At 47.6% G+C, this 26,153-nt stretch overlaps 1 protein-coding gene across 1 annotated transcript in view; it reads right to left on the reverse strand.

Moving 5' to 3' along the window:
• Positions 1–26,153, reverse strand: part of LOC144827999 (fibrocystin-L-like) — a 1,093,512-nt gene that overhangs the window by 193,473 nt on the left and 873,886 nt on the right. Inside the window, exons 62-63 of the mRNA XM_078686146.1 lie at positions 23,022–23,195; positions 13,929–14,032 (exon numbers count right to left, since the gene is read on the reverse strand). Of these exons, the coding sequence (XP_078542272.1) occupies positions 13,929–14,032; positions 23,022–23,195 (278 nt within the window). The remainder of the gene's footprint in view (positions 1–13,928; positions 14,033–23,021; positions 23,196–26,153) is intronic.

A 26,153-nucleotide genomic window follows, 5' to 3' on the forward strand; every position in this document is an offset into this window, starting at 1 on the left:
AAGGGTCTGGGGGTGAGGATAGATAAATTAGAGCAATCAACCCTTGATGGATTCCACTCACTCAAAACTACAGTCAAACAACTAGCTAGAGTGAGTGAAAACCCAGACACGGGTGTAAAGGAAAACGGATTACCATCGCAGAGAGACCCTAAGCGCTCAAACCGCTTAAACAAGGCTGACTCTAGTAGAGCACAAGTCTCAGCTCCTAATTCTTCCCCCCGTCCCATAGTAGGGCCTAAACACAAGGGGACACCAACACACTTAGAGCCTGCTATAAATAAGCCCCCATCCGCCCCCATAGTAGGGCCATTACATAAGGGGCCACTAGCACACTTAGAGTCTACTACAAATAAGTCCAAGCCTCTCCCACAAAAACAGTCACAGTTAGTCAGTGGTAAAGCGAAAAACATCCAAACGTCAGGTTCACGTGATAAACCTCAAGGATTGGTGACAGGGAAAGTCACTAGACCTGCCTCCCAACCTACGCCCCCAGTTACCACTCTATCGGTCCCTAGAAACCCAGTACGTCGGATCCCTCCTGTAAATCTCCCGCCAGACTGTCAACCTTTTGTTGCTGTTCTGGTAAATGTTCCCCCTCTAAAGGACGGCCAGATGGAAAATCACCAATCACTTAAGAATAAGTGCATCCACTGGCTGAAGGAAAACAAGCCAATTCCGCAGGGTGTGGATGGGATCATTCTAAGTGTCCGTAGAGTTGGGTGGGTAGGCCAGGGGAAAAAAACTCAGGAAGGGGACTGCATAGTTATAAATTTTCAAGACCTTAGAGTAGTGACCTCTATTTGCACTCCAATTAAAAACATGGGGGCTCCAGGGGTTAAAGTAGTAGATTTATCCTACTTCTACCCCAGGCAAATTGATAGCTTAACTGGAGAAGGCTCAAGCTCCCCTGATTTTCGTCAAAACTGGGAGACTCAGTGGGCAGGGGCTATTGGGGGTACGAGGGTGAACTATCTGTGGGCACCAGGGCCCTATTGACTGGAAACTGGGAGTAGAGAAGATCTATTTGGGGCATCATCCACCCAACCTGACTCTATTAACGGGATGGTGGCCCCTGAAGTTATTCCCCAAGATCCTTGTGCCCCCCAGACACCTGCGACGAGGCCCACGGACAGGGATACTCTTGCGTCCAGCGACGTTCCAGCTGTGACGGACCTAGTATTTAAGGTTTTCATCTGGAACGTCGCAGGGATTGCAAGAAAGCTGGCTTTACCAGACTTTACTGCCTGGGTTGATGAGTATTCCCTGTGCGTCTTCCAAGAGACATGGAGCCTGGTGCCGGTCCATAGGGTGGGATTCTCTTCCTATTCTGTCCCTGCACGAGTCTCGGAAACAGGGAGAGGGCGACCCTCGGGCGGCCTCCTCATTTGGGTAGCAGCCTCTCTAGACTGTAGAATAGAGGAGCTTCATACAGGTTGCCCGGATATCCAAAATATCACCTTAATAGATCAAAGGGGAAGACTGGTTCTAAATGTTTATAACGTCTATGCCCGTGGGACTAAGGGCGGGAGAAAGTCTCCTGTAATATCTTTCCTTGAGACCCTCCTAAAGAATACCCCACACAAGATGCGTACATTGGTTGCGGGAGACATGAACTGTACGTTCGAGCCCTTGGGCTCGGACGTTGCCCTTGACCAAGACGAGGAGGATACCAGGCTGGGGATCCCTGTATTGGAAATTCCATCCATCAGGAGGTGGTCAGAAGTGGCGCTACAGTTATATTCCCTGAGCCTTGAATTTAATCAAAGGGCAGCCAATGGGAGGACAAGCTCGGATAGGGGGGGTGCCCATACGTACAATAGACCAGGACACACCTCTAGGATAGATTACTTGCTAATAGACGTACATCTATGGAACCATGTAACGGATATGCTGGTGGTCCCTACGACCGAAAGTGACCACAATTCACTCTCCTTAAGCATGGACTATTGGTGGCGTCCTGTAAGGAAGGATAATACCAATCCTGTGGTTGCACCCCCCGATGAATCTGAAGTCTCACTCTGTGGTAGACGAATAAAATGGGCCAAATTGGTCCTCTCAAAGGTAAGGGTTGGGGAAATGTTATCCCTATTAAATCATGCGGTGGCAACCCTGGGGTCCCCCCTAGAAGGGGTGGGTAGAGTGAGTGGGCTCTTTGTCTCCTTAGTAGAGGCCTTGACAAATGTGTTTACCTTACACCCTAGTAAGCCGGGCAATAAAAGATCCAAAAAATTAGATGATGGTTGGTATACCCAAACATGTAGGAAACACAAGGCAGACCTAGTTGAGGCAGTAAAGCACAAACCCCGCAGTGACATACAGGAAGCAAGGAAGGCCTACAGTAAATCCCTTAAAACTGCTAGGAGGGAGTGGGAAGATAAATTCTGGGAAGACCTGCTCCAAGCTAGTAAAAGTAGAGACTCAAGGGCTTTTTGGAATCTTATAGGTACGCGGAATAAACCCGATGCAGCCATGAGACCCTGTAACATCCCGCCCCATAATTGGGTAAAACATTTTGGGTCATTATACCTCCCTGCAGACGGGGAACCGGATGTTAGGATGAATCTTACACTAGCAATTGAACCCCACGTCTATGACCTTTTTTCCCCTTTAGAGATTGAAAAAGTAATAGGGTGGGTAGCACCCCGTAAGGCAGCTGGCCCAGACGGCCTCCCGGGGGACCTCATGAGGGCATACCCAGTGGAGTGGGGAAGGGTCATTGCTGCTCTCCTTAATGACATCATGTTGGGAGGGCCAGTGCCAGAATCCTGGAAAGGGGCGGTGGTGGTCCCGATTTATAAAAAAGGGTGTAGAGAAACCCCGGGGAACTACCGCCCTATAAGCCTGATAGACTCCACCCAAAAGATAGCTGGTAAAGCTATACTTGGAAGAATTCTTCAGTGGGTGGAGGAGAATAAAATCCTATCGGACTTTCAGGCAGGTTTTCGGGCAGGAATGGGGACAATAGAGCAGGTGTTTAGGATGGCACTTTTGGGGTGGAAGGTGGTGGAGCTAGGCAAGGGCAGTCTTTATCTGGCCTTTATAGACCTGAAGACTGCCTTTGACCTAGTCCCCCGGGAGGAGCTATGGAGGGCCCTTCATGAGCTGGGATTACCCCCCTACATCTTGTCCCTCCTCATTAGCCTCCATGCCCACACCGTTGCCCAGGTCCGCTGGGGGAAAAACGGAGAGCTCACCGAGAAAATGACGGTGTCCAGGGGCGTCAGACAGGGATGCGTCCTGGCGCCCACCCTATTTTCACTATATGTGAATGGGGTGGTAGAACATCTTCAACAGGAACCAGCCGACGCCCCCTGTCTCGGTGGAGTCCGGATCCCCACTCTGCTTTTTCCGGACGACACTCTTTTGATCTCGAAGACTCCCCAAGGCCTCCAGAAATTGCTAACACGTTTCCAGGAGTTTTGTGCTGCAAAAGGTTTATTAATAAACGTGGACAAAACTAAATATTTAGTCCTAAACCCACCAAGAAAATTGGGTCGTCCACCTATGCTTAACTCTGTTGCGCTAGAGAAAGTATCCGAATTCGATTACCTGGGAATTCGAATAACGGATAGAATGTCTTGGGCAAACCATATCGACAAAATGGTCCTTAACCATAAGAGAGTGGGAGGAGCTCTCTTGAGGGAGTTCCGGGCTTCACCTAGGAAATCACTCACTCCAGTAATTAATATCTACAAGGCCAAGGTAGTGACATCAGCCTTGTATGGGGCATAATTGTGGGGCCATTGCCGATTGGATGCCCTGGTGACAGCGGAGAGCAAGGTACTAAAATCCATCATTGCTGTCCCTCTGAGCACACCAACTGTACCAGTGTTGTTGGACACAGGCTGTAAAAACATCAAAGATCAAGCCCAACTTCGCCCTCTCCTTTTATGGACACGGATTTGGAGGAGTGAAGAGTTAAAATCCTACGCTGATGGCCTGGGGGAAATAATGAGCTTGGGGGCTTGGACAAAAATAAGATGGTTGAGAGACACTAAAAGGCTATTGGAAAAAATTGGACTGGGGGACTGCTGGTCATCACGTTCAGCCCCCCCAAAAGAGGTTGTTAAGGCCCTTTTTTGGAAATGGGTGGCGGAGCGTCTAACTACAAATTCGAACCATTGCAAGTCCACGGCCGCATTTTTATTAGTTAAAGACATTGTGGCTTTTGAGCCCTACTTGGACCTTATTACCCTCCCTTTTGACCGAGCCCTATATTTTAAATTTAGAATTGGTTTCCTCCCGCTTGGTGCTGTGGTTTCAAATTGGAAATCAGCGTCTCATACGTCCCCTAATTGTGCTTGTTGTCCGAGTAGGTTAGAATCCATTGCACATGTCCTGTTTGAATGCCCGGATTATGCAAAGCCCAGGAGTTTTTGGCGGAAACCCCTTTGCCGAAACATGGGTACACGTAGCTACTTAGTAGCTTTACGCATCCTAACAACGGACACATCCCCCCCAATAGTATGTGGAACAGCAACATTTTTAAAACAGTTTTGGCTTATTCGCTGTAAGAGATTGTCAGTAGCGGTTTAATTCTTTTTTTAGCTAAATTATTATGGGCACTCTATGTCCTTTTATCTTTTTTAAATGAGTTTTTTACTGATTTCTTAAAGTGATGCTTTTAGTACATTGTAATTGGTTGTATTGTAAGTGTGCTTATAAGATATCTCTGCATATCGAATAAAAGCTTATGACTGACTGACTTTAACCCAAGGGACAGTTCCACAAGCCTTTAAAGAAGCAGTGATTATTCCACTCCAGAAAAACAAGGAGTCAGCCCCCAGAGGCTTGACAACGATAGGCCAATATCCCTCCTCCCCTTCTCGGACAAAGTATTTGAGACACATGTAGCAAAAACTCTCAGTACCTTTATTGAAAAAAACAATTTCTTAGACTCACATCAAGCAGGATCCATGAGTACACCCCCACTGTACTTTAAGATCCATGCACATGAACTTATTAGAGGTACCAGACTTCAGACGTTAAAGAACAGGAGGGTCATGCTTCACAATACTAGGACCTAAATTCTGGAATGCTCTTCCACCTCCACTGAGACTTGAGTCAGACCTCCTTTGCTTTAAGAAGATGCTGAAGACCTGGCTCTTCACCCAAGCTAGACCTGAACCTTCCTAACTAGTAACACCTAATGGAAAGTAACATATCCAGCGCCAAGAAACCTGTTGGTGAACGAGCGCTCTACAAGTTCTAATTAACATAACATAACATAACATACAGATGCATCCTGTTGGACTTGGGCCTTTTTGGCAGATTCTCCCCTAAAATTGTTGCCTTAGCCTCTGGCATGGTGGTAGTGATTTCTGGCCTCTGTGCACTTTAGCACTGTGGCCCAGTGTAAAGTGCGTGTGCACTCTGAGTGTGTGTGCTGAGATGGCCTGCGCTCCCATAGGAATGCATGGGGAAGATGTGTGTCCATGGTAGTTCCTGATTTGTGGGGAGTGCAGGATCGAGTTTGGTATGTGCGAACTCGTGAGATTAAATGCTGCGCGATGCTGTGTGCAGATTTATTGTGTCTAGTGTAAAAAAGCCACTTTTAGAAGTTGGCATGTCTGTGCAGTAAATGTGAATTGACTGTCTGGCTTGTGATTGGCTGGAGCTGGCTGGTGTGCCTGGCTCCAGGAGTCAGGATGGGTCTGCCCCGGTGGTGAATGGAGAGATCCGCATGTTGATGGGAGGGAGGAGTGCACCTGGGACCTGAATAGGGCTGGGCCTTCCCTCCACAATGCTGGCTCCACCCCCTGTGGTGCTTCTGATGTCCCTGGCCTGTCTTGTGAATAGGGAGAGGGGCTGAGCACAACAAAGTGCTCCAGAACCAGTTGCATCTGGTTCTTCCCTTGGCTACACTGCTACAACAAAGGATTTGTGTGTAAAAAAGAGGGGTTGTGACCCCAAGTAAATGTTCTTGTTTGCGGACTTGAAACTACCAGGGGTGTGCTGCTGCTGGAGCTCAGGGGAAGGCTTGCCTCCCTGGGCTCTGCCCAGCCCCTGGATGCCTGGAGGACTTCTGCTAGGACCCCTTTCTGCTCCAGCTGCTCCTTTGGAACTTTGCCTTTCATCCCAGCTCCCAGAGAAACGAAGGATCTTCTGCAGCATGGTAGTGCTTTATTTTCCTTTGGTAATGCTCCTGGGAGCACTGGGCTCCTTTTTCTTGTGGCCCTGTAAGAGGGAATCCCCAGCGTAGGGATTCCCCCCATGGCCTCTTCATGGCGGGTGCCCACCCCGCTTATTTTAATGTTTAGATCTTGCAGGTGCCACCCTGCATTATGCCTGTTTATTTTAGATTGCCCCGTGCGTAGGTGCCCACCCTGTGTCTAGAGATTCATCAGTCCAACAAGTACCGACTTGCACCCACCTGGGTGATCCACTATTGAACTACAAGTACCAGAGTCCCGAGGGGCGATCCGGAGGAGGGGCTAGCGGTGTGCGCTCCATTGCGGTGGTTTCTACTAATTGGCTCCCTTGAGCTTTGAGCCGACGGGCTCCTGGATGCTGCCCTGCGTGCCGGTTCGGGCATCGAGGCCATTGACGGTTGTTTGGCGGCCTTCTCCTCCACCCCCAACCATTTTCTCTATTGATGAGGGAAGTTATCCCGAAACCCGAGCCATGTCTCGGGCGATACCCAAAAGCCCGGGACATGTATCGGGTCTAGAGATTCATCAGTCCAACAAGTACCGACTTGCACCCACCTGGGTGATCCACTATTGAACTACAAGTACCAGAGTCCCGAGGGGCGATCCGGAGGAGGGGCTAGCGGTGTGCGCTCCATTGCGGTGGTTTCTACTAATTGGCTCCCTTGAGCTTTGAGCCGACGGGCTCCTGGATGCTGCCCTGCGTGCCGGTTTGGGCATCGAGGCCATTGACGGTTGTTTGGCGGCCTTCTCCTCCACCCCTAACCATTTTCTCTACTGATGAGGGAAGTTATCCCGAAACCCGAGCCATGTCTCGGGCGATACCCAAAAACCCGGGACATGTATCGGGTCTAGAGATTCATCAGTCCAACAAGTACCGACTTGCAACCACCTGGGTGATCCACTATTGAACTACAAGTACCAGAGTCCCGAGGGGCGATCCGGAGGAGGGGCTAGCGGTGTGCGCTCCATTGCGGTGGTTTCTCTTAATTTTTACTTGATAAGTAATACGGGAGCCTACCCCGCTTGTTAGCCTTAGCGGGTGACCACCCTGCGGGCCAGTGTATTTTCATACTAGAGGGAGCCTACCCCTCGCTTGCCGATCATTTTCTGTCTCCGGGCTGCTCCAGCGCAACCTGGAAGACAGACGCCGTCCTTGGGACATAGGCAGGGCTTCGCGGATGCTTCTTCCGCTTCTCCCTGGCTAAGGGAGAAGCCGCGCCGGGCCTCGCGGGCTCCATTTCTCACGTCCCGGTCCCGAGACGGGGGATCGGGTGAAGAGACGCCTGTTGCACCCCCCTCCAGGAGGGAGATAGTCGGGCCGAGCTCCCCGGAGTGAGGGGAGACCCGGAGACCGCCTGCCACCGGAGGAGAGGAGAGCAGCCCGGTGAGTGTAAACGGGCTGGGGGGAGCTCCGCCCATGTTGTGGTGCTTTGTGAGGCAAATGCGGTGTCCTGGCCTATTTTACCGAGAGGCCCCCGCCTGATAGGGGGTCGCGCCAACGAAGGGGGCATATAATTGTTTTCAAGGGTCCCGAGGGGCCCAGGTCCTTACTGCGTTCTCACTCCCACTGCCTTCTCAGAGCCCAGATGGCTCCTACAATGCCCCATTTTATTTTAAAGTTCCCATGAGGGGCTTGGGGACATAAACATTACCTCAGGAGCCAGAGTGCTCCCAGACCCAGGTTTGTTCTTAGAATAGATGGCTCCAACGGGTTACACATTTATGCCAAGGACCACTGAGCCCATGCCTCATTTTTGAATAATTCCCAGCTGTCCAGCAAGTAGTGGGCAGCTGCACCGTTTAGGACCTTTCATTTTAGGGGGACATGTACTTTGAATCCAGGAGTGAGCTGCACTCCTTCACCCCATCTCTGCCTGCACAGCTGCGCAGCACTTAGTGCCCGCTGCAGCATTTAGGCCTTCATTTCAGTCTTCCAGCTTCCCAGCAAGTAGTGGGCAGCTGCCACGTTTAGGTTTGCGCCAAGTGCATCCCCGTGACTGTCGCTGCTTAGGCAGCAGCCTTGACTTTGTGGACAGAGGGCATTTGATCCCCTTAAAGATGGCCAGTTGGCCCAGGGGACTATTAGGTTTTGTAGGGCGCAAGGACCTAGTGTACTTTTTATAGGTGCTAGGAAATGTCATGTTTGTAGTATGATTTATGCACCTTTCTTTTTGTTCATAGATGTGCTTTCGTGATTACTAGGTTTTACCTACTGTTTTATTTCTCTACTGTTTTATTTCTCTACTGTGGTCTAGGTTTGATTTATTCCCTACTGCAGGTTATGTTCTTAAGTGTATTTCCTAATGCAAGTTATGTTTAGGTTTATCCTATTTTGGCTTATGAGGTTGGCGCAGAATAGAGTTCTCGCCTTATGTGATACTGTACCTGTTATGATTTATATTACAGGTTGACGCTGAGTATAGTGTCTGCCAGTGATTACTGGCTGTGTTCTAAGTTCATATATATTCTTACTTTTTACTATTTCTTTACCAAGTGCTAATTCTGACAGTGGCCCACGTGGCACTGTCCTGTGTAAATAATCCCTTGTAAATATTGCACGTGCCAGTTGGCACAGTGTACATTATGTGAATACTATCTGATGTGTTTTTATTATAATACAAAGTCTATTTTTGTATAACCCTGTGTGGAGTTCCTTTTGTGGTGTGCCTAGTGTGTTGTTACTGTGTGTGTTGTGCAAATGCTTTACACATCGCCACCGAGATAAGCCTAACTGCTCGTGCCAAGCTACCAAGGGGGTGAGCAGGGGTTATCTTTGGCGTGTAACTCCCTTTCCCTGACTAGAGTGGTGGTCTCTGCCTCACTTTGGCACAAGCTTATCCAACCAGAGATCCCCATTTCTAACAGATCCTTATCGCCAAGTCTGAAAAACGGTCCCTTATTACATGTTTAGATCTGGCTGAGAGCACAGCTCTCTGCAGACTTATCAATCAATCAATCAATCAATTAATCAAATCATTTGTAAAGCGCACTACTCACCCGTGAGGGTCTCAAGGCGCTGGGGTGGGGAATGCTGCTACTGCTCAAAAAGCCAGGTCTTGAGGAGTTTTCTGAAGGTCAGCAGGTCTTGGGTCTGCCGTAGTTGGATGGGGAGGGTGTTCCAGGTCTTGGCGGCGAGGTGGTAGAACGATCTGCTGCCGGAGGTAACTCTTTGGAAGCGGGGGACTGTGGCAAGGGTGAGGTCGGCGGAGCGGAGCTGGCAGGTGGGGGTGTAGAAGCTGAGTTGTCTGTTGAGGTACGTTGGTCCAGTGTTGGAGTGCCTTGTGTGGGTGGGTGAGGAGCTTGAAGGTTATCCTCTTGTTGACCGGGAGCCAGTGCAGGTCTCTCAGGTGGGGTGTGATGTGGCAGCAGCAAGGGATGTCCAGGATCAGGTGTGCAGAGCCATTTTGGATGCATTGGAGCTGTCTCAGGAGTTTGGCTGAGGCTCCTGCGTAGAGGGCGTTTCCGTAGTCCAACCTGCTGCTGATGAGGGCCTGGGTGACCGTTCTTCTCGTTTCAGTGGGGATCCACTTGTAGATCCTCCGGAGCGTGCGGAGGGTGTTGAAGCAGGAGGAGGAGACGGCGTTGACCTGTTTAGTCATGGAGAGGGTGGAGTCAAGGATGACCCCTAGGTTGCGTGCGTGGTAGTGGGTGTTGGAGCGGTTCCCAGTGCGGTCGGCCACCAGGAATCATCCCAGGCTGAAGGGGTGGATCAGAGGATGAAGACCTCCGTCTTGTCCGAGTTCAGCTTACGTTGGCTGTTCCTCGTCCATTCAGCGACAGCCTTCATTCCTTCGTGAAGGTTGGATTTGGCGGCGTGGGGGTCCTTGGAGAGGGAGAGGATCAGCTGGGTGACATCGGCATAGGAGATGATGTTGAGGTCGTGGCGACGGGTGACGTGGGCGAGCGCCGCCATGTAGATGTTAAACAGAGTTCGGCGGAGGGATGAGCCCTGGGGTACGCCACAGATGATCTCGGTGGCTTCGGAGCGGAAGGGAGCAAGGCGGACGCTCTGTATTCTGCCGGAAAGGAAGGAGGTGGTCCAGTCCAGGGCCTTCTCTTGGATCCTGGCGTTGTGGAGGCGTGCTCGTAGTGTGTAGTGGCAGACCGTGTCGAAGGCAGCTGACAGGTCCAGGAGGATGAGGGCAGCCGTTTCTCCATTGTCCAGCAGGGACTTGATGTCATCGGTGGCGGAGATGAGGGCAGTCTTGGTGCTGTGGTTGCTGCTGAACCCAGACTGAGAAGGGTCCAGGATGTTGTTCTCCTCGAGGTAGAGGGTCAGTTGTTCGTTGACGGTCTTCTCGATGACCTTTGCAGGGAATGGGAGCAGGGAAATGGGCCGGAGGTTCGGGAGGTCCTTGGGGTCCACCTTGGGTTTCTTGAGTAAGGTGTTGATCTCAGCGTGCTTCCAGCTCTCCAGGAAGGTTGCTGTCTCGAAGGAGGTGTTGATGACTTTCCGGAGATGGGGTGCGATGGATGTGCTGGATTTGTTGAAGATGTGGTGTGGGCATGGGTCTGACGGAGATCCGGAGTGGATGGTGTTGATGATCTTGATGGTGTCGTTGTCGTTAATGTTGGTCCAGGAGAGCATTCCGTTGGTGCGGATGGTGGTCCTGGGGGCAGAGGTCTCAGTGGTTGTCGGGGTAGTCATGGTGTTGAAGCTGTTGTGGATGTCTGCGATCTTGTGCTGGAAGAAGGTGGCCAGTGAGTCACACAGGTCTTGCGAGGGTGGCATGTCGTTGGTGTTGGAGCTGGGGTTGGAGAGTTCCTTCACGATGTTGAAGAGCTCTTTGCTGTTGTGCGCGTTGTTGTCTAGGCGGTTTTTGAAGGAGGCCCTTTTGGCGGATCTGATGAGGTGTCTGCAGGTGGCGTTATTGTGGGCTGCATGGCTGTCCGGTGTTCGTTCATGGAGACAGATCTTCTCCAGCTTTTGGCAGATTTGCTTGGAGGCCTGGAGGTCTTCAGTGAACCAGCTAGCTTTCTTGTTGGTGTGACTATTGGAGGGTTTCTTGATCGGGCGAGGGTGTTGGCGCAGTCGTTGATCCACTGTCTGAAGTTGGGGCGGTGGTGTCGGGGTTGGTGGGGCCGGCCGGTGGGCTCTGGGTTAGCTGGTCTTCGGTGACTTTGCTCCAGCAGCGGTGAGGCATCTATTGGGTGAGGTGGTGCGTGGTGGGTTTCTTGAAGGTGAAGTGGGTGCAGTGATGGTCGGTCCAGTGGAGTTCGGTGATTTGGTTGAAGGAGATGTGGGGGCTTGCGGAGAAGATGGGGGCAAGCGTGTGACCGGCAGAGTGGGTGGGTGTTGTGACGAGTTATCTGAGTCCGTGGTTGGCTAGGTTGTCTATGGGGTGGTGGAGTTGGTGTCGTTGTTGTTCTCGAAGTGGAAGTTCAGGTCCCCAAGGAGGATGAAGTCCGTGGAGGGGAGGGCGTGTGTGCTGATGAAGTCGGCGATGGAGTCGATGAACTGTGGTTGAGGTCCGTGGAGTCTGTAGATGAGGGTTCCTCTGAGGGTGGTGTTGGGGTCGGTGTGGATCTGGAAGTGCAGGTGTTCGGCGGTGCTGAGGGTGTCGTCGGTGTTGGTCAAGCTTCTGAGAGTGTTCCTGTGGACGATGGGAATTCCTTCTCCTGCTCAGTTGGTGTGGTCCCTGCGGGTGATGTTGTAGCCTTCCGGGATGGCTATGGCTATATCAGGTGCCGAGGCGGGGTTCAGCCAGGTCTCCGACAGGAAGGCGACGTCTGGGGAGGTTGAGCCGAGTAGGTCCCAGAGTTCAACGGCGTGTTTGCGGGCGGAGCGGGTGTTGAGTAGGATGCATCTGAGGTGCTTGGGTTCTTTCCTGGTCGGCAGCATGGTGGTGAGATGCTTGTGAAGCTGCAGTTTTGTAAGGTGAAAGCTCCGTGGGTGCGCTTCGGGGCGGCCAGTAAGCAGGTGTGTGATCGTCCAGTGTTGAGTGCATGGAGTGTTCTAGCATCGTAGCGGTGTCGGCGTCATGGCGTTCGCGGGGTCCAGGGGTCCTGCTGCTGGGTGCTGTCCAGGCTCAGACGGGCTTGCGTTAGGTGCGCCTTCGGCGAGCCAGTGGTGCGCCCGCTGCGCGTGTCCTCTGTGCGGTCTCCATATGAGGGGATGCGACAGGGAGGAGCAGCTGGGAGCCGGGAGCGGGGAGGCGAATGGGATTGCAGGGGGGCGGGGCCGCAGGGACGCAACAGCGGGAAAAACAGGCAGGGCCGCGGGAGAACTGGGCACAAGTTTAGGCAAGAAAACAAGTACAGGCACAGAGGAATAAAAACAAGTCTGGGCAAGAAAGCGAGTACAGGCACAGGGGAATAAAAACAAGTCTGGGCAGGAAAGCAAGTAGTCTGGGCAAGAAAGCAAGTTAGGCACAGAGGGAAAAAACAAGTCTGGGCAAGACAGCAAGTTAAGCACAAAGGAAAAATACAAGATTAGGCAAAAAAAATGCAGGCAGAGCCGTGCAGCAGAGTGGGGAGCGGCCTGCCTGTGAGCAGGGTCAGAGGTCATTTATTGTTACCATATCTGTGAAATATATAGTTCGACTAGACAAAAAGGGTCCCTTATGACATGTTTAGATCTGGTTGACAGCACAGCTCTCTGCAGATTTAGTGTTGCCATGTCTGTGAAATATATAGATCGACTTTGGATCCAGTCAGAGTACTATAACTCTCACATCTCGTGCTATTGATTATTTGATTAGATGAGGGACTATTTTACATCTGAACAGTAAACTCAATCGCCATACTGTTTTTAACATTTAATTGCTTATGTAAGGTATGCATTCTATAGAGAAAGCAATCACGATGCCTACTTTTGTTCCCGGCCTTTGAACGGTCAGTATGACAGACTTTAACATGACAGCATTTGTGCTGCAATGCCTGCAAACAGCTTTTGCGAATGCGTGTGTTTACTCATGGTGGCTTATTAAAGCCAGACCTATTGTTTATGCCAATTTTTTTTTTAACAGGGAGGGGGTTTGATCGCACAGACAAAGGGTCCTAGGAATTTCTTGCAAAGCATTATAGTGGGGAAAACCTCTCTTATCATTATCAACAAATAAGGAAGAGATATGCTTTCCATAACCCTGTGCTACGTCAACAAAGAATCTTACTAAAACACTGATCAAGTTCACTGACAAATACGTTGAAAATGGTAGGAGCATGACACAACCTTGCACGCACTATTCTAAACTAGTGGAGTTGTATTCCAAATACCTGCAGTGCACACACAAGATTTACAAGTGCTAGCTGAATGAATGCCAGAAGAAATAGTAGACTTGCAAATCAGCGTGCTACAGGGCAAGGATTCAGTTAACACATTAGTTGCTAGGTCGTTGGTTGGTGGACTGTTTGCAAGTCAGCAACTAAGTTTGAACAAAAAACACTGATGAGTATTGGAGCTAAGACCTACTAAACTATGGAATATTTAATTTCCTCTAATGAGTACAGTACAGAACAAGTAAATGTTATGAACAGCAAATTTTGGGCGTCTATAAGCTGCATATGACTACTCCTGGATAGAGTCCCTCTGCAGTGACAGGCTTAATGTTGCTTGAACACAAACTTTGCACGGTGACAACAAATACTAAGTCACTACCAACGCTCTAGTAATACATTGTCACCCACAGCGCAAAACTGGACAAGTGAGTATCTACTTTTATGTTCATGCGTTCAGGAATATTTCAGATTCAGCAGAAAATTGGCAAGAATTCAATCATTAGGTATAGATTGTGGTACAGACCACACAATGAATGTGAAAGAATCACTGTGTCATACCTCGTTTAGGTTGAGGAAGGCGAGTGAATATCTGGGATCATAATCCTCCCTGTAGCCCTCCTGGCCACTGTGATAGAATTCAACATTACTAATTCGTGCATTTCCTAAGAAAAAGGAGATAACAGCTTTAGAAGATTTTTGTTTGCAAAAAATAAGGAACAAAGTATATCACAATATGTAATATGAACATTCATAGACAGCGTGGCATTCGTTATAGAACAGGAATAATGTCATATTTGGAAAGAATATATAAATTCTCAAACTAATCACATTTTCTTAGTGATTATTTTCAACTTGTTATAAACGATGGCAACTTCAATATGAAAGCAAGAATCAATAAATTGCCACTTTACAATTATCACAAATTGAGCTAAACCGAAGATGCAGGAATAATTAATAACTAATAACACCAGCAGTCACTGTAACGACTTTGTGTGTGCTTCTCTTGCAACAGAGTCATAAAGTGAAAGTATTCTCTTGCAATGGCCTTCTTTCAAACCCCTCACCATTGTACATAAAATATTACACCAACACAGCCCTTCTTTCCTGATGTTTAACCTCTGCCTTTATCAGCCCAACCCGTCCTTGCGGTCGGCCAAACAATGTCTGTAGTGTTAACTTTACCTCAGGAGGGGGTGTTTGTAGGGACCGCTCCTTCTGCATTGCAGCAGTGACACCGTGCAACCCCCTCCCATATTCCCTGTTTGCAGAACCCAACCTAACCAAGTATGCAAAGCTAACCAAACCTGGCTTTTTAATCCGTATTATTAATAACGATTTCTTTTAATAACAGACGTGGTATGTTATTTCTTAGCGCCAATAATAAGCCCAGTACTGTCTAAGTATAACAGGGCATAACATACGAGTCATCTACTGTCACGCGGGTGGGGGGGCCGCAGGGATTGGTTGGTGACGATAGCGCGAGCGTGGGCATTCCCAGCGTTCTATTGCGCACTTCGGGAGGAAAGGAGAGGTAGGACTGGCAAAATTTGGGGCGTCGCTATGAGGTGCTTTGATTTCAAATTGTGCGCATATTCCCCACAATGGAGCAGAATGCTTCGGTCAAAGAAGCGCTCCATATGCTTGCTGAGGTGGGGTGGGAGGACTCATGTCCCAAGCATGGGTCGAGTTGGTGAGGGGGGGGCACCGTGCGGCGGGAGGTGTGTCAGCGGACGTGGTTGCTTGTTTTTAGGTCTCGTGACCTATCAATGCGCGCAAGCGCATTGAGGGAGCGAGAATTCAAGTGCTGAAAACAATCGTGAAACCAAGGGTTTCGTTCGTGCGGTTTTCTTTAAGTTCACGTGAATCACGTGAGCAAACAAGCACGCGCATTCACGGCCACACAGCACATCAAAGGGCTTCGCCCAGCGTGCGCTCTGCGGCTTCTCCTCCCCTAACACGCTGGCATTCAGGGCCGCACAGCACATCAAAGGGCTTCGCCCCTAACACGCTATCTCAGCTCTCCTGCATTCTATGAGACCTACTGGCAACGCCAGTGCTTGTTCAATCGAGGGCTCGCCAGCACACTCCCCGAGAGGCGTCCCCTCACAATTTTCCAATTTAGGTGAAAGTCACTCACCGCTTGTTTTCTATGCCGGCTCCAGGGTCTCCGCCTGCGGTGAAAATGTCCTTTGCTTCACGAGGGAGGGGGGGGGGGACAAGGTGCGCACACGCACAGTCAACAAGTCCTCTTGTATTTTGTTTGCTCGCAATTGTCATTTTTACCTCATGTAACTTAACGTTTGCTTTTGTAAATTGCTCACTTGTAATTTTCTCCTCATGTATCATTACTGTTCCTATTGTGAAGCGCTCTGATGCCTTCGGGTTATGTCCGCGCTATATAAAAACGCATAAATAAACAGTACCCTCTTTTTCTATCAACAAGAAAGCTTGTTTCAACTGAAACAGGTTTTTTTCCCACTAAAGCTTTTAATGTTACCAGTGCTCCACCTGGTGGTCAGAAAGAAAATAGGCCCAGCATACCTGCCAAAGTTTATACTCCTAGCTCGAACATTCCCATTTTTGTAGGTAAGGTGGGAGAGAATGATTTTTCTCAGGACTTGTTGTCTGACAGGGGCTGGTCTCCTATTTTAACCAACGAAAGGGGAAATTATTTTATGTATAAAAATGTTTATTCCCCAAACTGCGATGTTACACAAGCCTAAATTACCTATGAGCAGTTGTTTTGTGTCTATGAGGTTGCTGCAGATTCAAGAAAATTAAAAAAAAGTGTTCCTCCTTTCTTGGATATTTCTAACGAAATGGTATCCGATCAGCTTAGTACTCCCAGAGGCACTGAAGAATCTGGTCAATGGTTTTGGATACCGCGAGAAATCGCCGATCAGGGCACACTATTTACAGTTAAAGTAGACTGATTTCGGCTGCGAAATCTGGCGTTTCGCAATCTAACGTGGGTTTAATGCTGCCAGGCACAAAAAAAGGGCAGTAAGAGTGTTTCAGCCAGGCATCAAGCGCCCTGCAACGGCAGAAGTAAGAAGGACAGGGAATGTTCAGCGACTTTTCCCATTCCACTGGATGACAAGAGATCTGCGCCATTCAAAAAAGTTAAAAAATTGGAGGGAGTTTGAGGGGGGTATTGGAGATGGTGAATTACCTAGTGGCAGTGGCAGGGGTGGTAGGGCGGGGTGGTAAGTAATGTTCCACTGGAAAATGAACATGACTCTTTGGAGGAACGAGAGTTGTCAGATTGCGAGGACTTGGCAAGCATTTTTGCCCACATTTGCAGGGAGGCCGGGGGGATATGCTAAAGATCTGTCCAGATTATATTTTTTGCAGAGCAAGGGACATGAAGCAGTCACCTACGGAGCCACCGGGAAGAGACAGAGCAAGGGAGCGAAGCACAGTTTTTCTGTTGACCACCTGGCATAAAATACAACAGGTGAGGCTCCAATGCAACCTTTGAAACGTGTAAGAGCGGATAAAGGGGTTGGTACTGATGGTACACAGAATGTTTTACCTCCTTTGCACAGTTAAGGTCATGAGAATAAAGAGGGATTCACAGTGTCCAACCCCGTTACAGCATTAGAATTGGAAAAGATGGCAAAAAAGACAGTTTCTGACAATGCCGCAAATGGCGTGTTCGAGCGTTTACCTTATATGGGTGTTTCCATGCCTTTAGGTGCGCACTTAAGCAAGGTCACGAAGGATAAAATATGGAAGAAGAGGGATCCAAAGAGGAAGCTTGGGAACTTTCCAAAAGGCCGAGGGTACCAACAAATATGGATTCATGGACCTCTGCCTTTCTCATTTTTGCCAGTGTATATTGTGAGAAATTTCCTGAAAGATCAGTATCTCTTTTCGAGTACCTTGATATCATTAGGAAGGCAGCGACTGAATTTGGGGGTACGCATGGCTTCATTATGATGAGGAGTCTAGGGCCCGCTTAACATTAATGCCGGATAAGCCATGGGGGGAGGTTGATAACGAGCTTTGGATACAGCGGATGTACCCCAAAATGCCACCCCCATTTATTCTCACACCTAGTGGTATAGCAGTCCCTTACCGGCCCTTTCGGTTTAGGCCCACCTTGGGGGGGGGGGGGGGGGGGGGGAGGGGGGGAGGGGGGGAATGGAATAGACCTCAGACAATGGGTTTCGGTGCATGCTGGAATTTCAATGAAGGATACTGCGTTAGAAACCCTTGCAAATACAAGCATGAATGCTTCAGGTGTGGGGGAAGACATGCAGTCTCGCAATGTTTCGGGGAACAGACTAATTGGGGGAACGGTTTGCCGGGCAGAGGTTTTCCAACACAGTTTGGCAATACGGGCTTTTACACCAATCAAGGTGGACATTTTATGTAAATGGTTACAGTTGTACACAGACCAACAGGCGGCGGCTTTACTACACTGGGGTTTTCGAGAAGGTTTCAAGCTTGGTTATCAAGGCCCAAGAAGCCCTAGATTTGCGCAGAATTTAAAATCTGCCAATATTTTTCCACACATAGTTCGAGAAAATTATTGAAGGAGGTTCAAGAGGGTAGGATGGCAGGTCCTTCTTAATCATTGCCCCTTGGAAAACTTGATTGTGTTCCCGCTGGGTGTCGTGCAAACGAAGACCGAGATTTATCATGGCCACAAGGTTCCTTTGTTAACGATTTTATTTCCAAGGAGGACTCCATGGTACATTTTGAATTAATGGATTCGGCTTTGGTTATGATCAGGGACACGGGGGAGAGGGCACAGCTAGCCAAATGTGACATTAAATCCGCGTTTAGGTTATTGCCAGTACATGCATCAGATTTTTCATTACTGGGCATATTTTTCAAAGGGCAACATTGTGTTGAGAGGGCTCTTCCCATGGGATGTGCCATATCATGCAAGCTATTTGAGGCATTTAGTTCTTTTCTTCAATGGTGTTTTTCTTTCCACACAGGACATAAGGGCGTTACACACTATCTGGACGATTTTCTCTTTATGGGTGCAGCTGATTCTCACCAATGCGAAGCTGCTTTACACGTTTTCAAGTGGTTTGCAGATACACTGGGTTTGCCATTAGCAGAGGACAAAACTGAAGGCCCTTGTTGTTGCCTTTACATATCTCGGCATTGAGATAGACACCATCAAGATGCAAGCTAGGCTTCCTCAAACGAAGATATCAGATATAACAGGGCTTTTAGACCATTAACGCACTGCACGCACACTGACTTTGGTGGAAGCACAACGGCTACTAGGACACCTCAATTTTGCCTGTAAGGTCATACGGGCGGGCAGGTCGTTTTGCAGGCGCTTGGGTTTCTCTATGTCAGGCATAACACTTCCACACCACGGTCCATATGCAAGCTGATTTTGAGGTTTGGTCAAAATTTCTATCAGATTTTAATGGCATAACTCTTTGCTCCCTGGACGAAGATTATGTCTGGCAACTCCACCTTTTTTCTGACGCTTCTGGTGCTCATGGTTTCGGCCTGTTTTGGATGGTAAGTGATGTGCGGAGGAATGGCCGGACAATTGGGTTGCTGCAAAAAAGAGTATTGCATTCTTAGAATGTTACCCACTCATAGTGGTTCTGACAGTATGGGGTCACAAACTGTCCAATAAAACAGTTCTATTCAATGTTGACAACAAGACAGTGGTGGATTTAATAAACGGGCAAAAGGCGAAAGACAGACAGATGTTGAAGTTGCTACAAATCCTTCCCCAGCGAGATATGGAATTTGGGGATATGAATGCTTATCAGCTTGTCAAGAACTCTCTAGCAAAAAGCACCAAATTAGCTTACAGAACAGCTTGGCTGAAATTTTTAGATTCAGGTGCTATGTTTAGATTTTGCACTGGTTTAGGTGTGCAACAGCGTAGAGAGGACATAATACAATTTATTATGCTTAATATCAAGAAGACTGTTTCCTCTGCTACTGTCAGGGCTAGGGTGGCTTGCGGTCTAGGGCCCGCCCCACTCAGCATTCGGGGGTTCCCGTGTGGCAAAATGCATCTGTCGTCCTTGGGAGGGCGTTGGTGGCTGCTGTGCGCTAGGCCTGCTTGTTCATCTGTCTTGCATCCCTGTTAGAATGTCTGTGCAGGCTGTCTGTCCTTACTCTGCTGTTTTATGCTATTCCGCCTAATGCGTGAGGTTTGGCATGTCGGGAGCGTCCGCCTAATGCGTGAGGTTTGGTAGACTGGTCGCATGCGTGAGCGCCGTAAGCACGCTAGCTTACGCGACCGCGCCCTGTCTTCTGTGCTCACTATTCTGGACTATTCTAGGGAGAGGCTGTGGGCTCTCCTTTCTCCTCATCTTGTTTTTGGCAGATCCAGCGTTTTGGAGCAAGAAACCACCGGAGGCTTTCGGAGATCGATCCAGGGGGCGTGGCAGTTTCCAGCATTCCTCGTTTTCAGGATTCCAGGGGAGAAGAGTCGTTTTGAGTGCCCAGAAGGGACGTTAGTCCTTCAGAGAAGTAGAGTAGGTCGTACTCTACAGGTAGGGGCTAAGAAATCAGAGTTCATGGCGCAAATTGTCTTAAGTTTATTTTTCATGTTTTAAAGGTGACAATTAGGCTGCTAATTAACCATTGATGATTTAAATGCACTGAAAGGCTGAATCACTTTATGTTTTTTCTTTTGAACAGTGAAATGCATCTCATTGCTGGCAATGGTTTAATGTTTTCTGAGAAGCGCAAAGCTAATTAATGGCGCGTTAATCCTATTTAATCACAGTATATTTTGGCGCTATTCTTTGTTTGAGATATTTGGCGAAAAGGCCAAAAGGTGGTTTTTCTGGAGCTTATGTGAAAGACAACATTGTGGTAATTTATAGTTTGCTCTTCAAACTTTGGTAAAGGAGTTTATTTACTAAAGAGTGGTGTTATTTCTGAATCTGTCGCAATTCACAAGAGAAGAGAATACACAACGTAGTGAATAGAACTGTGATTTATGAATGCTTCTTTACAAGAGGCTATTTGGATTCTTAGAGAGAGTTTGATTAGAGGCTGGTGTTCTAGAAAATTCCCAAGTTTGGTTTTAAAGGTCTTTAGTCAACTTTGGATTCCGGAGTGTTTTGTTACTAACTTTTCCTTTTCAGATCTCCTTCCCTGCTGTTCCCTTCCCAATTCCCTTTTCCCCCCCGCTTGATCACTCCAAGATTCTGTGTAATAATTACATTCGGAATTGGAGGTATCGAGAGGTGGGACCTTATTACTTCACGACAGACCCTGAGGAAGACTTCGCCTGACAGCTACTATAGCTGGTAAATTAGCAGGTATCTCCTTTTACGGGAAATCCTTCTGGGGATATGAGCCCTCCGTAGGTGAGATGGGTAAGGGAATGCTGCAGGGTTGGGCTAAATCAAGAAGGAGGGTTTCACACCAAAGGGATCCTATATCGCTAAAGCTAATATGCAAGATTATCACAGTCCTGCCCAAGATTTGTTTTTTCTGATTTCGAGTTCCATTTGAATAAATTGTGTATGGTATTGCGCCTTTTTGGGGCTTTCAGGGTTTCAGAGCTGCTTGGTACTGCAATTTATGATGATCTAAAGACAATACATGTTTCACGATTTCATGCACACATTGACATTTTTCTAGAACACTCGAAAACTGACCAGACAGGTAGAGGTTTCATGTTAATATTGCATGCTGTGGGAGGTTTACTATGTCCCGTGCATGCTTGGTCTGAGTTTTTAAGTATAGGGGGTGCATCTTCCACATTTCTCTATCGTCATCAAGATGGCTCACAACTTCAAGCGTCATAACTGTTAGCCATACTGAGAAAATCTCTGATGAATATTGGTGAGAACCCCAAAAGATTTGGTACACACTCTTTTCGCATTGGGGCGGCCTCAGAAGCGTCCAGGTGGGGTTTTTCTGTTGGTGACATTAAAAATTAGGGCGCTAGTCCTCCGATTGCTTTTGCGCTACATCAGACAATTAGAACATAACATGTAAGCTGAAGGATACTAATTTGAATTTCTTTTTAGGTGTTCAGATTGCGCGCAAGCAAGTGTGTCTAATTGGCCATTCGTTCATCAAGTGGGCAGCTATACAGGCGGACACAAGACATTTTGCCAGGAATTGGGTTTTTCTTCAGATGCAGTTTCTTTATCATGGTGGGGAAAGAGCGGGATGAAATGGGGCCAGTTTTTGCCGCTAGTCAGTGAATTTTCATCTAAAAGAATGCCAGATTTCCTTTTGATACATCTGGGAGAGAATGACCTGGTCCAGTTGTCAGGTTTGGGGTTGTTAATAGTAATGAAGACTGATCTCTAACTCTTTTTAAAGTCATGGCCCGGATATCGTCTCATCCTGACAGCTCTTCTGCCCCAGAGAGTGTGGAAAGGGGCGGACAGTTTCACGGCAATAGAACGGGCACGGTGGAAAGTATATCGGGATCTCCAACGTTTTTGCTTTATAAATCATATTTCTTGGTTGGTGCATGAAGAAGTTAATAGGGCAGATTTTCAGTTTTTCCGACATGACGGAGTTCATCTGTCTTTCATTGGCAATAAAATGTATCTGTTGAATATACGGGAAATGATTGCTGGGATTCTAAATGTCAAGCCATGGTGTTAAGATTGTGCTGTTTTAGCGACAGCATATTTATGCATTTTAGTTTTCAGTGAATGGGCCCCTTTAGTCTAACTGTACATATTTTTTGTATCTTTATTTCTCCACCCTCCCACCTCCACTCCCTCCTTCCCCTGTTTTCCTCCCACCTCACCCTTCCTTTTTTCTTTCTTTTCTCCCCCCTTCCACTTCCTTCCCCATTTTATACTTACTGTTCTATTAGTTTTATGTCTAGTTACCTTTCAGATTTTATTGGGCTGGTAGTTTCTTTGGTAAGTATATTATTTTTTGGAAGGTGTTTCTTTACTGTTATGGCGACAGCATATGGCTCTTATATTGTTTGGCACATGGTTCACATTGGAATAGAGATTTATCCTGTTTGGCGACAGTGGTTTTTACAAAACAAACTTTTCTCTCCTCACAGCTAAGAGACAGGGTAGGGGGACAGGAAAAACACCTGTGATGGGGTTTTTCCTGGTGGCAGATTTGGAGGAAAGCAAGACAGGCAGGAAGGAGTGGGGGCATTAGGAATTGGTTCGGACAGAGGGAAGCAGGGGAGAGAAGTTGGAGTCAAGAGGTGGGCAGGGATGGAGATAGGCATTTGGGGAGAAAGTTTAGGCCGAACAAGGTGGGGAAATAGTTGACAGGGGGATATGGCTTAGGGGATGGGGGTGTTAGTTTGGGAAATGTTTCATATTATGATCTGTTATGTATTTATATTGTATATTGCCTACCTGTCCAATAAAGCGGCCTTTTACCCCATTTTGGTCTGGGGCGTGGTTATTGCCCGAACACCCCTCTAGCGACCTCGAACTTTTATCGCAAGGTGACTCCTATCGAACAGTCGTCACCCCATGTAAAAGGACTTCCTTCATTCGCTGAATAGCAGAGGATTGAAAGATAGCGCAAACCACAATCCATGGGGCCGTTGTTTACAAGTGTGCTGTATCCACATGGGTATCAAGTAAACTAGTCCTTTTCACCACATCACACCCATCTGCAGTGTCAGAAAAAGGGAAAACAGTGGACTGTATCCACAAACAGTCGAAAATAGGAATACATCTTTGTTTGTTTCATTACCTCGGTACACACGGCCGCTCGCTGTAAACCTGCTGACGAGCACTCGAGCGCCGAAGGACTCCTTGTACCACCCGGGATAATCTTCACCGATTATTTTGATGTTTCTGCTGAGCAGGCCCACATCTGCAGCCAAAGTGTAGCGGACATTGGTATCCGGGACCTGGTGAGTTTCAGCTGGAAGAAGAGGAGATTTCCTTGAAAATATTGATACTTTTTCTACTTTAATGAAAAATGCGTAATTCACTCATTAGACCATAGCGTCATCGTTTAACTTTATCTGGAGAAGTGTACACCACTCGAAAGAATTCAGAGGGAAGCATTAACATACGATGTGTTTGCTCTACATCTTAAACACTTGAAAATGTTCGACCTTTTGAATATCGATAAACTTATTTAACTGATCGTCACAATAATAGCAGGCTCAACTTTCTCATTTGTACCAATGGCAGTAGCAAAAGAAACAAACAAATACACTACATCCCCTTGAGAGCCAATGTGCAAAGAAACGATACAAAATATGGGTCAGTTCTCCAAAAAGTACATATGATCTCCTGACCACTTTGTGATTGACTCTCATAGTTCCCTTTATTTGCAGCACTAGCAGTGTGATGTAATTACCAATTACAAAACTCTCTTTTGAAATTATCAGCTAATTATTAGATATGTCACACACATGCATCCCCTTCTCTTCCTAAATTGCTCAGTGTGAATTTAAATTCCGTCCTCCCTCTTTCTTTATATTCTCAGTGGGATACTGCTCTGCACATTCCTCAGTGGAAGGTTGGCAGTAGTTGTGAGTCCCGAACCTGACTCTCTGGAATGCTTCCCTTTGTATTCCATTGCTGCATCTGGTCTAAAGACGCTATAGTGCCTTCTTTGATCACCCTCGCATACGTACAAACTATCTGACTACCTTTGTCCTCACAACAACTATATCGCAGTGATGTCTTTTGGGACAACCGCTGCACTAGTTCTCATTCAACTACTGTATTGCGGTCATCTATTTTCAGAATCTTAAGAGTAAGGTCCATTGTTGCAAACAGATAAAAAAACTTTGGGGCTTATTTATGAGCTTTGCAACACTTTAGCACTTTTTGTGACGCACCGGTGGTGTAAAAAGTGCGCCATGTTGCGCCCTATTTACAAAGTGACGCATCTAGGCAGATGCATCACTTTGTAAACCTATGCGCTTCATATACCTGCTTCAGGTATAATGTATGCAGGATGGGCCTTCCCCCGCATCAAAGCCTCGTAAAAGTGGCGTATTGAAATCTATAAGATTTCAGTGCACCACTTTTAGGACGCCATTGTATGAAAACCTTACGCCTGACTTGCCCCATGTGAAAGGACACATTGCTGGAGTTGCGTCTGGTTTCAGACACACCCCAGCAATGCATCACTTTTGCGCATGCAGATACATCAGGAATACTGACGTATGTGTAACTCCTTGCGACATGATGCACTGTACTTTAAATATGACGCATCTATGGTGTCGCGAGGAGGGTGCACTGAGAAGTGTTGCATCGCAGCTTTGTTGCAGCGATGCGCGACCTCATAAATGAGGCCCTATGTACTGTCACTCAGGTCACATGCATAGAGTCTGAGGAAAATGGAAGTGAGGTTATATTCCTATTATCTTTAGGCCAAAAAGAATTAGATAAATTAGTAATTCAATAATTCGATATCGCAGCATTGGGGAAAGCCAGCTTTAAAAAGACAATTGATGCAGTTAGGCCTCTTCTGCTATTATCCATCTAGATGAAAAGAAAATTCCATGTATCTCGCAGTTTGAGAGAAGTTCTATCGGCAGGTACTGGTAGAAACCCTCCCTTTCTTCCCTATTTGGTGTGATGATATAGGTTACTGATTCAAGAATAAGAAAGTGGCCTACCTGAACTCTCAGATCATGATAACTCTGGCTTATAGTAAAAAAAAGTACATATTCAGAAGCAAATCAATTCAAAAGAAAGTTTTTCGTTTAAAAATAATGCATTTTGTCAGATAATTTTCTTCCACAAGAACAAGTTACTTACCTTCAGTAATGCCTTGTCTGGTAGAGACTATCTAGCCACAGATTCCTTACCTTAGAATAATCTCCAGGTATTAGATTAGATCAGGACATTTTTCACGAGCTGTACCCCTGCGTGCCAGTAGGTGGTGTCCTCCATGCCGGAAGTGACTACATAGGCATCACCCTAGCACGCTGACGTCAGTTTTTTTCACAACTTTCCACACCAGTAATACGGAGCCATGAAGAACACTGACCGCTGGTGTAGAAAACTAGGGCACTAAGAGGGGAACAGCCATGTCCCTAGAAATCCATTTATGGAGCAGGAAGGATGGATAGGGCAGTATGGAATCGGCAGCTAGATCGAGTCCCTACCAGATAAGGCATTACTAACGGTAAGTACCTTGTTCATCTAGAGACATCTAGCCGCAGACTCCTTACCTTAGAACGGAGGCCCAAGCAATACCTACCTGGAGGTGGGTCTGAGAAACAATTTAACACCGAAAAGTCCTACAGGACGGACCAGGCAAAGTACCATCCAAAGTACCATCTGGACGGACCTAACTGTCCAGGCAGTAGTGTTTTGTGAATGCGTGCAGAAGAGAGGCCCACGTTGCACACAAGCGAATGTGAAGCAGATCTTAATGTAGATCAGCCTTAGCTTCAGTGGAATGAGCACACAAGCCCACAGGAGGCTGCTACTTGGCCAATATGTAGCAGATCTTAATGCAGAGCATGATCTATAGGGAGATAGTCCGTTTCTGCGTGGTTTATCCCTTCTACGCTCCGACAGGACACACCCCACAAAGTATTGGTCTTTCACCCGAAACACTTTGGTGAGGTCAAGGTAGAACGAAAACTCTGTTTTTGGGTGCCATTGATGGAGTCACTCATCTTCTGTAAAGAGATGTGGAAGAGCGCAAAAGGTAGGCAGGGTGATGGACTGGCCTACATGAAAGTGAGTGACCATTTTCGTCAGGAAAAAAGCTAGTTCAAAGAACCAGCTTCTTCTGGTATATGTTTAGGTACAGGGACTTGGGCTTCGGTGACAAAGCCTGTAGTTTACTGACCCTCAGAGCAGATGTTATTGCCACAATGAAGGCCATCTTGATGGTAAGGAGACT

Source organism: Lissotriton helveticus, chromosome 4_1 (assembly GCF_964261635.1).
Source record: "Lissotriton helveticus chromosome 4_1, aLisHel1.1, whole genome shotgun sequence".
In the NCBI taxonomy this organism is placed as follows: domain Eukaryota; kingdom Metazoa; phylum Chordata; class Amphibia; order Caudata; family Salamandridae; genus Lissotriton; species Lissotriton helveticus.